The following is a 12,459-nucleotide window of genomic DNA, read 5'->3' as shown; positions in this document are numbered from 1 at the left end:
TTTTTTTTTCTGGTAAATAATCACCAGGAAAATTATGTGACTCAGAGATTGACTTTATAATTATAGTCTAACTATAGTCACTTGTAAATTGCCGTATGAGAGAAGGAACTAATAGTAGAAGAATAATTAAATAATTTATTGATCATAGAAATTAGACTTAAGAAATTTTAGTTTTATCAGTCTAGTTTTCAAAAATGTCATTACTGAAAATTGTTCAAATAGATAAGAGTGTTCGTACTCTTGAAATTCTCTAGGAGTTGCTATATTTGTAAATTCTAGAATTTATTGCTATGGACTGAATTTACAATAATAACTGCTACTGTCATCTATTCTCAGTTCTGACTTCTTTCATGTTAGCTGGGCTAGTTTCAACAAAGACTACACTGAATTTCAGTTTGCAATATGATGTTTAAATAAAAAGAATGAAAGCTTTTGGGCAACTGTCATAGTTTATTAATCCTTGCTGACGGCTTCATTCAGGACCCATGACCTAGTGCCATGTTGATAGCTTTTCCATGTAGAGTTTGGAAGTGTTGCTAAATTAAGCTAAATATATGAATTGATAGGATCATTTTAAAAAGATTCAGGATTTTTTTTTTTTTTCAAATTTTGTAAGTAGCCAATAAAAATACAAAAAAATTCACGCACTACCAAAAATTCCTCTTTTTTTTTTTTTTCACTGAAGTAGTAGAAAATATTAGGAACCTCATTCTTGAAACAATAGTCTAGGTTTGTTTTAGAACCAACAATTCTTGCCAATGACAAGTAGCAATTTACATCAATCTGTACTTAGAAGAAATACATAACTGTAAGGAGGAAAAGTCACAGTAAAAATCTGTTTCTTTAGGTTCACAGCTGGAAGGAACTTTGCTTTTGGTCTCAGATGAGACTTTGAACTTTGGACTTTTAAGTTGGTGCTGGAACAAGCTAAGACTTTTGGGACTGTTGAGATGGAATGATTGTATTTTGTATATAAGAGGGACATGAGTTTTGGGGGCCAGGGGTGGAATGATAGAGTTTGGATGTTATTGTCTCCCCAAAAAACTCATGTGGAAATCTGATCCTCAATGTGGCAGTGTTGGGAGCTGTTTGAGACATGGGGGCAGATCCCTCATGAATGGATTAATGCTCTCCTTGGGGGGGTAGGTAGTAAATGAGTTCTTGCTCTATTAGTTCCCATGAGAGCTGGCTGTTTAAAAGATCCTGACACCTCCCTGTTGCCTCTTGCTTCCTCTCATCATATGATCTGCTTGTACCCACTGGCTGCCTGCCATTTTCTGCCATGAGTAGAAGCAGCCTGAGGCCTTTGCCAGATGCAGCTATCCCAGAATCCTAAGCCAAATAAACCTCTTTTCTTAAAAAAAAAAAAAAAAAAAAAAAAAAATTTGTTTCTTTATTTGCGATTGATTAATTATTATTCTTGTGATCTAGTCCCTAGGACACAGTTTCTGCCTAGAATAATACCATCACTAAGCCAATTGTCTCCTTTTATTTTACTTTACTTTTTAACCAAAAGCATGAAGAATTCATTCATTCTTTTAAACTCCTCACAGCCCTTCTAGAAACATTCTATTAATTATGTAATCACTCTACATAAGTAAATCATGAGTAGTGGCTGTCTGGGTACAAATAGCTCAATCTCACCAATCATTTATATGGTAAACACATTTTTACTATCTTATCATCTGTGCTTAACAGCAGGGCCCTCAGATGTCATATCTTACAGCTGTATGCATATATATGATAGAGATGACATATTCCTTGGAAATTACAAATAATTTGAGGGATACTTAGAAAACACTCTGACATAATATTAAAGCTAACAGCATTGAATTTAAATTTAGACGAGCAAATAGAGGGGAAATATAATTAACTCTAAGCACAAATAGGCATAAACGTAGATAAGAGAAACTGAGTAAAATGGGGCAAAAATATATTTGATTTCTAAAGATTCACATTCTTAATCTAGGTTAATTGTTGTTAACTTTTTGATCCCTAAACACGTCTTCAAATGAAGTTTATAGAATTCTAATATGTACATTTGAAAAAAATGGAAATGCTCTGGTTTAAAGAGCCCATTGCCTGCCCCTTACTCTGTCTTTAGATCCTTGCCAGCTCCTGATATACCTTTTAAAACAGCCTGGGCTCCATGAAAAACTATTTAAGAACCTTGTAAGTATGGCAAAGTTTGTGTGCTAAGGGATCATTTAAATGTGCAACATAAGAGTCAATATGTTGGATGTCACCATCTAAAATTAATGTACAAACCAAATCTTAGTCATTCTTCCAGAGACATGGAAGATAAATGGGGAATTTTAGAAATGATACTAACAAGTCTTAAAATGAATGAACTCTTAAAAAAAAAACAAATGAAGACTCGTAGAAAAGAAATGGGTAGAGCACTAGAAGACCCTCAAAATATCCCTGTCATAAACTTTGAATTTATGAAGAAGGTTTTAGTGAACCAAGTCAACCTGGATCATTAAGAAGAAAACAAACAAACAAACAAACAAACAAAAAACCCAAAGCAAAAATCTAGACATGTGAGCTGAACACTTCTTAATTTATTTTTTATTTATCTTTTACTAACTGTATTTACTACATTGTCTCCTGTATGAATTTTTGTTGTTAATTTCTGTTCTTGATGTTGTTGTTGTTTTCTCTGAAAAGAGAAGCATGTTTACTTTTCCAAATGTGGGTTTCAGCCTTAGGGCTGTATCTATTGGGAAATTAAACCGGAGCTCACAATTTTGACTCACAATAAAACAGCCATGCAAAGAGCTAGTGACAAAATTAAAGCGAAATTTTCAATTGATGTGATCAATTTTGTATGGTTAGTCTGTATACTTTCCATCTAAAAGTAATTGACATTCCCAGTAACAATGACAATGATAATGAATATTTTTAAAATACTTATGCTGTGTCAGGCACATATTGCTAGGTGCTTTACTACCATTCTTCTGTTTAATATTAACAAAAATCCTATTAGGTGGGTACTGTTTTAACTCCATTTTATAGATGAGAAAAGTAAGATTTAAGAGCTCAGGATTATACAACAATGTAATGACATAGCTGAGATTCCACTCCAGGTCTTTCTGAATCCAAAGTTCAATACTGCCTCTAATTTTACTTTGTCTTCAGATGAGAAATTTTGCAGCAAAAAAAGCAATTTTTCATTGTCACAGTAATAAAGTGGGTTACTAAGCCTGAGATAGGTGATGACAATGTATTTTACCCTTTAATGCTGAATGGGTTTTTGTGGTTTTTAAAAATCTACCTTTCATTTATCTACCATAACAGTTTCTTATCTCAGGAATCACAATAAGAAGGCAATGTAGGTAGAACATTGAGCTAAGAATATATGATTGTGTGACAATTGGTAAAATAATGAAGCTCTGCTTAAAGTGAGAGAAAACCGCTTTCTACATGTTCCATAGAGATACTGTGAGGATGGAATGAGGTCTCAGTGAGCTTTTTGTGGACTTCCTCAGAGAAAAGTTGCTATATTCCTATAAGTATCATCACTAATTTTCATTGTTATTTGGCAACCTTAGATGATGGTGGACAGAAAATTCTTTGCCAGACTGTTTTAACTGGCAGTAATGAACATCAGAGAATATAAGCATGAATTTGTCTGTCTCAGAGATATGAATGTAATATCCACAACCTCTGATCTTAACTTTGAGTTTCAAAACTACTCATCAGAAGGACAAAGAAAAAACCTACACCCCATCTAGTAAGGAAAATAAAAGCAAAGCTACCCATAGTTTTCTGAATAAATCTTTTTTAAAAAGGAGAGGGTAGAAATATTGCTCCAGTGATAGCTTAGACATATCCAGAGGATTGGATCCATGATGATCTCGTCAAACTCTGGCTGCAAAAGATATGGGATCTCTGCCCAGGGGTGCAGTTGCACAAATGTTCCATGTAAGTATGGGAACTATTCCATGCACATTTAGCAGATGGAGTAAGAAATATGGCCAAAAAATTAAAAACTGATCTTTGCGTGAGTCCTGGGGGGTCTGACATTGCTATTACAGCCATTGGATGTTTGCCTGAATAAGCCATTCAAGGATTGAATAAGAACCATATGGTCTAAATGGATGTGCTCAGGGACAGTAGCATTAACCAAAGGAGGAAATTTGGTGAGCCCAGACAGTGCACTGGTACTGTGTGTCCATGGGTCAGTCTCCTACAAATCAATCGATATTAACATTCAGCTGGAGACCTTTCCTTGGATATAGCATCAGCTATAGCCCTTTGGACAGGAATCAGAGGGATGCTATATTTGATGAAATAGTAAATAAGGATTTATTTTGTAAAAACTCCAATAGTAATGTTGGCATTGTTACTGAACAGGATATTAAAGATAATCAAAACCCAATCCTTGTAATCCCTGTTGCTGACCACAAAGAAGATTTCAGATACTTGGTTTATTGCCAAAAGATTGATTTAATGATTCTACAAGTCCCAATTAGAGATACAGTGCAGCATTTGGGTTTATATATAAGTGACATTAATTCCTAATATCTTTGCATGGGAACATACGGCTTGATGAGAATAGGATTATTATATGCCCTTTTAAAGCACTGAATATATAATGGGACATTTGCAGCCTTAGATCTTAATTCACGTAGAGTAGAATATAATATGTTTTGACTGGGTCCCAAACTATAAACACAGGAAGGAAAGAAAGAATAGTTCTTCCTATTGCTCTAGAAATTTAAATAGAATGGGATGACGAGTTCTGATTTAGAATTTGGGCTGAAGTGTAGCTTTAACATTCCCGCACCTGCACAGCAGAAAGATAAGACTTTTAATAATGCTGCACTCCAGCCCTCAGCTCTTCTGATTTGGGAAGAATGTTCTGTATTGAATCACCAATATCACTCCCTTTAAAATCTTAGGATTTCCTTAGAGGTCTCTCATTTCAGATGTTGGCTGGACCCACTGCTGGCTATTTACAATATATACCATAATCACATTTTAAAATGGTGCTAGTTAAAAAGAAAAAAATATATTTAAAAATACTGCATATACTCATCTTAAACTTTTTCTTTTGGAATTCTGACAAATTATTAAAGTTGGATTGTTTGGTTTATAATATATCTTGCTTAAAGACAATCCCTGATTTAGATCATAAATTTAGTAGTCTAATAGCAAGAGATGTTTAATAATGAATCATGTTTCATAAGAAGGCTCTTAAAGCTTCACTAGAATATGCCATCTTTGTAGATGCCATTTAAAACATACTTACATAATTTAAATAATGTGAAAAGCAAGAATAAGCAAAATGAGATTTTATTCCTGGAATGTGATGGTTTCATTACTTTCACATTTACAAATCCGTTTAAACACACCTGAACTTGCAAAAGGAAGGCCAAATTTATTCAATTTATCTGTTATTTAGAATAGTCCAAAATCACTAGATTGGATATAACCTTTGAGAGTTAAGACTAGAAACTGGTTTATATCTGCATATTTAACTTCCCTGATTTAAGAAATGAAGTAAAATATGCTTGTGGAAATAGAGCTTTTACACGCTTGGCAACTTCAGGTAAAAGTATCAAAATATACAACACTCAAAAGTTTCAACTTTATGTGCTTATAGGATTTATATACTTCAAGTTGCTTTATTTGGTATAATCTAATTATTCTACACATGATTTATATACATTAAAATCTTAATATTGTACATATTTATTAATGTAATCATTGAGAAAAGTAGCTCAAATCATTTGATCCACATGAAGTCCTCTATGGACTTCTTAAAGCCCTTTTATTAAGTTAAATAAGTTTCTTCTCTTAAAATCATTTATTGTGTCAAAATATTTACTACTACCAAAGAAGAAAAGTGGCAGAAATCCCAGAGATTCTTTCCTATACATACAAAGAGGGAAAACAAAACAAAACACGAAAGAATACTTCTGCCAGAGATCAAAAACCAAACAAGTTATTTGATAGATTTTTAACTTCTTTGAAGGTATGTCTTCATTGAACCAATTTTTAAAATTGTCCTAATCTCAACCATATTGGAATCTAGAACTAAAATTAGTCCCCATTGTATAGTTAGAGAGACAAAAGGAGAGAAAGCAAGTGACTTGCTTTGTATCAAAGATATTGCTAGAATGAGAACTGAGGTTTGTAACAAAGTTTTCCTACACGGACTGAAGTTGTTAACTTGTTAACTAATTAACTAAGTTAACTAGTTATTAAACTAGAGACTAGTCTCTTGTCAATTGCTAAATGACTAATACTTAGATTATTATTATGAATTCTTTACCATTAATATTTGTTATTTAACTTTATGATATATAATTGTCTATTATATTATAACTCCATGGAATAGATATAACCAAAACATAAATTTATGCAGTAAAAGGTCTTCTAGCAAACCATTTATGAAATACTACTGCTGTATAGATATTAATAAGAACTGAGCAGCATTTTACAGATGGAATATTGTATTTGTCTTTTACTTTAAGAATAAGCTTCAATAGGAAAACGAGAATTTATGTGACTTCTCTGACTGCCCTATATTTTGTGAGCATTCTAGAAATGTATAGCAATATTATTAAAAATGAGCCTACATCTTTCAGTATTCTTGTAGCCCTCACAATTCCTTTGTCCCCTGAAAAATGAAAAAGTGAAATTTTTTCTCTATAAATTATGGATACTCAAGGAAGTCTGAAATAACATGTTGGATATACAGGTGAGTGGTTTTTAAAAATCTCTGGTGTTATTTTGTATTTTATGTAGTAAAAACAATTCAGTAGTAAAGTATATTGGAGTATTCTTTAATGTCTTCAAATATATAATCCTATACCTCCAATTGATTTTTTCCCACTGATTTAACGTATTTTTGAACACATAACACTTTTTCTGCCAGTAAGTGACCCTGGGCAATCAATGCCTTCAGGTTCTAGTTTTCTCATCTGAAAAAAATGAAGTGCCTAGACCGTATGAATCTAAAGTCCCATTGAGCTTCAGATGCAACTCTGTAATTATATAAAATAAGTGTGAAATCAAGTTTTAATGTTATTTGAAGTCAGTAATGCTAAGTTTGCAACTTGAAGAAATTTGAGATTTTTAAGTGTCAGTTCCCATTAATTGAAACCAAGTAAAAAAATCAGTAATTGCTGACCAGGACTACACTGTTTGGTTGTATGCATTGGAAAATAAGTGCAGACTTGAATATTCTTGCACATAGCTACATGTAGTAACAAAAACACAAAACTGGAGATTATTTGGCCCAATGTGATGACATTTATATAGGCGAAGATCTAACACAATTGCAATATAATTTTTTCCCTCTCAAGCGTGCTTTTTCAGCATCCCTGATCCCAGAGTTGATAATGTATTATTGGTTTAGCTAACTGCCTCTTCTTCAGGAAATTTTCATTGTCCAAAACTCATAATCTTTATTAAATCCTATTTTAATATTTATCAGACTTAGGATCAGATTGTTCTTCCTTGTAGTCAACCAAATTTTGACAGTTAATAATTGCTCAGCATCCCTCTAAGGAGTTCTTTATGTAGTTACAACTTCTAAAGCATTCATTGAGTGTCAGTTTATACCAATTACCAGGGAAACAAATATGAATTTGACTTTCTTTACCCATCAGTATCTCCAGTTCCTTCCTGACATGTAGTAACCAAAACAAGACACAGAATTCTATAATTTAATTATTTATTTATTTGATAAATTTTGTTGCATGCCTACTACATCCAGGCATGATTCTAGGCATTCATTGTTTCCAATAAAACATTCTGTGATGATGGAAATGTCCTATGAGGGTACTTCAAAAGAATTCATGAAAAGAATCATATTGTCTTTTAATTCTATTTTTCCACGATTTTTTTGGACTATCTGTGTATGTCTACGAGTAGTAGCCACTAGCCACATGTGGCTATGGATCCCTTGAAATGTGGCTAGTGGGTCTGAGGAACTGAATTTTTAAAAAAATTAATTTAAATTTAAATAGCCACATGTGGCTCTCAAGGATTTTACATTCTAAGGAGGAGAGATGAACAAGTAATTTGAAAAATAAACAGGGTACTTTAAAGTAGTGTTAAGTGGTAAAACAGGAGTATGTAATCACTATTACATCCTGGCCGAGGGGGAGTGGGGCAGGAAGGGGTGGTGAGGTACCACTTCAGAAAAGGAAAGGAAAAACCTCTGTTGAAATGACACTTGACTTGAGACCAAATGATGAGATGACAGCAATATAAGGAATTGGGAGATGAACATTACCAGAAGGACCAGCAAATACAAATGCCCTAAGGAGGGAACAAGCTTAGTGTATTAAAGAAAGCCAATGTGTCTGGAGCAATCTGTGCAAGAGGGAGAATGAGCCTAAAGTAGACAGGGGCTAGATCATTAAGTCCACTGTTGACCAGTGTTAAGGGAAACCAACCACCAAGGTCTTTTAAGCAAAACTGTGACACGATGTGTTAATATGTTTTTAAAAGATTTCTCTGAATGCTCTTTGGAAAATAGATTCTAGTAGAAAAAGTGGAGACATAGTGACCAGGTAAGAAGCTATTTCATTTGCCAGTTTGGTCTCAGGTGATAGCATTGAAGAAGGTAAAAAGTGAAAGAATTACAGATATATCTTGGAGGTAAAGCCAGCAAAGCTTGGTGATAGAATTATTAAAATAAACTGATTACTTGCTAAGTATTGCATGTAAAATTCCTTTATATTTTAATATAAGGTTAAACTTGTATTTAACCATCTAAGATTGCTGTACTTATTCAACTCTAATAACCATGTTCCCTATTGTTATTCATACAAACAAGTGACTTTCATAGCATTAGTATGTTTGGTAATTCAGAAAAACACACAATAAAAGCCTACAAGTGCTCGATTAAAAAAAAGAATTTCGTTTTGCCATATTCTGCAAATAAGATTTATCATGCTAGAGTTATGAGCTGATTATGTGATGTCTATGTCTCAATAAATTATTCCTGATTTCTACGTAGGTGCATTATGTGTGGTTTATTGCAGAAAGTAAAGCTGAGCAGAATTCCAGTACACATGTTCATGCAGGGGCCATAGACATGGCTAGTCAGTATATATAAGGGTTTTTTGTACCCAGTCCCTAGTGTCTTGGCATTACTTTTATTATGTCTGCAGTGCTCATGTAGATGAAATGCCACAACACATTCTTTTACTATTGTAGCCTCAACCAGCCTTTTTTTTTTTTTAAAGAAAGAGCAATTACCATCATAAAAATTCCTTACTGGGGAACTTTCCATATTGCGTTATCATTCCATAAGTCTAATAATAGTGTAATATAAAGAAAAAAATTTAAATACTAAAATATCTAAAAAAGACTTTGAGGTCTATAACTAGCTCCATAATGAGAACTAATAAAAGTGTGGAGGAGGAGAAACAAAGAAAAAGAAGCAAAGTCAGGTTTTTTTAGACCTCCTGGTACATGTAAGAGATTTATAAATTATGTCTTAGATAAAATAATCTGCAAATCACATGCACCTTCACCAATGTCTAAGCACAGTTAAAGAACTGTCTGTTGTCTATTGAGAGAATGCTAATGCCTGTAATTGGTCATTACCTGACCCTTACGTATTTCTGTCCTGACAGCTCTATCTGCCTAAAAGCTAATTCTGTGTTTTCTGTGAAATCTTGCAGTGGTGTTATCAGGGAGATTGTGTTCCTTTTGGCACTTGGCCCCAGAGCATAGATGGAGGCTGGGGTCCATGGTCACTGTGGGGAGAGTGCAGCAGGACCTGCGGGGGAGGCGTCTCCTCATCCATAAGACACTGTGACAGTCCAGCGTAAGTAGCTAAAGTAAGCCGGAGCCAACAAAAAGACACAGTTGGAAATGATTCAAAGCTGTGGTTTCACATGTTATCTGTAAAAACGTTTCGCTAGTGAGCCAAGTGCTTGTCTTCAGAACAAGCAATAGGCGCAGGAAAGTGGAGGACCTTTGTTAGACCAACTTTCTTTTTCTTCCTTTCTTCTTACTGTGTAACTAAAAATAAAATTAAAAAAATAGAAAAGTATTGTGTATCTGTCCCAGATAAGCCACACTTTTAACCTAGTAATAATCAGAGAGATTTTCTTCTCCCAAAACTACTGAATTATGGATGAATCCAGGTCTGGTCTCAGCTACATTATCATTATTCCCAGGAAACCTAAGGTCTTTTCACATGTCACATAAAATTATTACTGCTACATTAGTATTAAAAGGACCAATGAGAGCACTTCAAGGGTTGAAATGCCTTGATTCGCATCACAAATCACAATGAAAAGAATACTGCCCATGTGTTAAAATAGTTTCCATTCACATGCCCCCATTAATCATCTTCCGGAGCTGCCACCACTTTTCTCCCCACTACTGTTTTATGCAGGTCGGACTGCTCCTCTCCCACCTCTCTGTTCTCCAGCCAGAGTCCCCTGGCACAAGGCCAGATCCATCAGTATTCTTCGCCAGCTCTATTGTTTCTCCTCCCACCAGTGCCAATTACAGGTGGACCATTTCTCTAGCTGTATTATTCTGTCCTCACTGAGACTAAACTGCTTCTTAGCTGCTGCATGTCAAGTGCCCATTTTTTGTCTAGAACTCAGGTGGAGGGCCTTCTTTCCTAGCTAGTATTTGGTACAGAATAGTGTGAGGATAACACATCTACTTTTTTTCACCAATCTGGTATAAAATATGGTCTGATTTTGTTTTTTATTTTTTCTCATTTTTTCTCAGGCCCCCTCTCTTTGGTTCTTCTCTCCAAATGTCTCTTTTTTTCTCTTTTACTATTTTTAGTTTGAAATTGTTTCCCATTATATTAGTTCTGTGTTTCCATTCTCCTGCTTTCTATCAATTATTACCCTTCTGCTAAACACAGCTTCCATTCATAAACAAATCTTACTATCACCATCCCCATAACCTTGTTTTTGTCCAGCCAATCCATTTCTCTCAAGCTGGTTCAAGCAAAACCATTTCCTTTCCTTACTTAGAGTCAATATTCACTGGCATTCAAAATATATTTAAAATGTAGCTTTAATTAACCCATTGATACTAGTATGCCCAAATTATAATTTAGGCTTGATCTTTTTCAGACAAGTGCAGAATAATTAACCTAAGTTTATAACCAAAAGTATAAAACCCTATGATTAATAATATACCCAGATACTTAAGATAATGACTTGGACCTCTTTTAAAAAAAGAAATTACTTTTTTGGGTTTTTTTTCCCCCCATTTAATAATAGCATGCCCAAATAATAGCATATGGCTTTCCCTAATGTTCAATACTTTAAAGATTAACTTATGTAACTAAAATATTTGACATCTAACTTTTTCTTTAACTTGGATGTAATATAAAGTATTTGTATAATGCAAAGCCATCTGATGGTTAGATTTAATTTTTTTAAACTTCATGTAGTATTTAAAATAAGATGGAAATTCATTTCTGCATTATTTACTTTGATCTGAAGCTATTTCCAAAGAGTTATTTCATGTTCTCTCCTTGCTTCCTGTCTGGAAAAAAACAAACTTTCCATTTCCTACTTGGTAAACATATAGCATCAGATTATGGGTTTTGTTCAAAATGATTTTAATAGCTTTTCATTATAAATGAGTGATTTTAAAATTCATTGTGTTGAATTGAGCACTACTCCAATAATTATAAAATACATTGATTTAATTGGATTTTTTTCAGAATGTAAATCATGGCAATTAAGGGTCTTGTAAATTACTTGTAGAAAATTGCCTTAATTTTTATGTTTAAGGACCATAATCATTATTACTAACAATCACCAGCATGATTATTATTTTAGTAATTGATAAAATGTCAAATTTTATGTTTTCTTAAAGTAAACTTTTATATGTTTTCATCAAGCAATGTGTGTGGATAGATATATTCACGTGTTAATCAAAATGTTTTTTCAGACCTTCAGGAGGTGGAAAATATTGCCTTGGGGAAAGGAAACGGTATCGCTCCTGTAACACAGATGTAAGTAAAATCAACGTTTGCTATGAAAAATTAGCTTACTTTTCCCTTAGAGCAGGGAAATGTTTAAAATTGTATGCTATTTGATCAGAAATCCATGTGTGTGAGGGTCATGTGAATTTTCTAAATTATTAATAATGAATGGAGCTGGCCTCAGCTCCATCAATTCTGTCAGCAAGGGTTAAGGGGGAGCTCTAGCATTAGGAGCAAAAGAGAGCCATGCACACCCTGAACTGCTCTGCCCCACAACACTCACAAATTTACCACTGCTATCTTTCTTGAGTACACAGGATTAATCTTATTATGTCCTTGATCCTATTTTAATGTTTGCCACTGCAAGAAACTCCAGACTTCCATATCATCCCTCATCTCTTGCCATCTAATCCCCTAAGACTCAGCATATCTCCCCTTCTGTTCTGTTTCCTATCCCTGCCCTATTCTGAAACTCTTCTGTGCCCTCACGAATTCAAAATCCTGTGTACCCTGACTTC

General features: G+C 34.0%; 1 protein-coding gene across 1 annotated transcript in view; it reads left to right on the top strand.

Annotated features, from left to right (window-relative positions):
* ADAMTS6 (ADAM metallopeptidase with thrombospondin type 1 motif 6) overlaps positions 1 to 12,459 on the top strand; it is a 271,483-nt gene that overhangs the window by 156,919 nt on the left and 102,105 nt on the right. Inside the window, exons 12-13 of the mRNA XM_063087265.1 lie at positions 9,654 to 9,799; positions 11,908 to 11,971. Coding sequence (XP_062943335.1) covers positions 9,654 to 9,799; positions 11,908 to 11,971 — 210 coding nt within the window. The remainder of the gene's footprint in view (positions 1 to 9,653; positions 9,800 to 11,907; positions 11,972 to 12,459) is intronic.

The sequence above is a fragment of the Cynocephalus volans genome, chromosome 2 (assembly GCF_027409185.1).
Source record: "Cynocephalus volans isolate mCynVol1 chromosome 2, mCynVol1.pri, whole genome shotgun sequence".
Taxonomy (NCBI): domain Eukaryota; kingdom Metazoa; phylum Chordata; class Mammalia; order Dermoptera; family Cynocephalidae; genus Cynocephalus; species Cynocephalus volans.
This window is presented reverse-complemented; position numbering and strand designations above follow the sequence as displayed.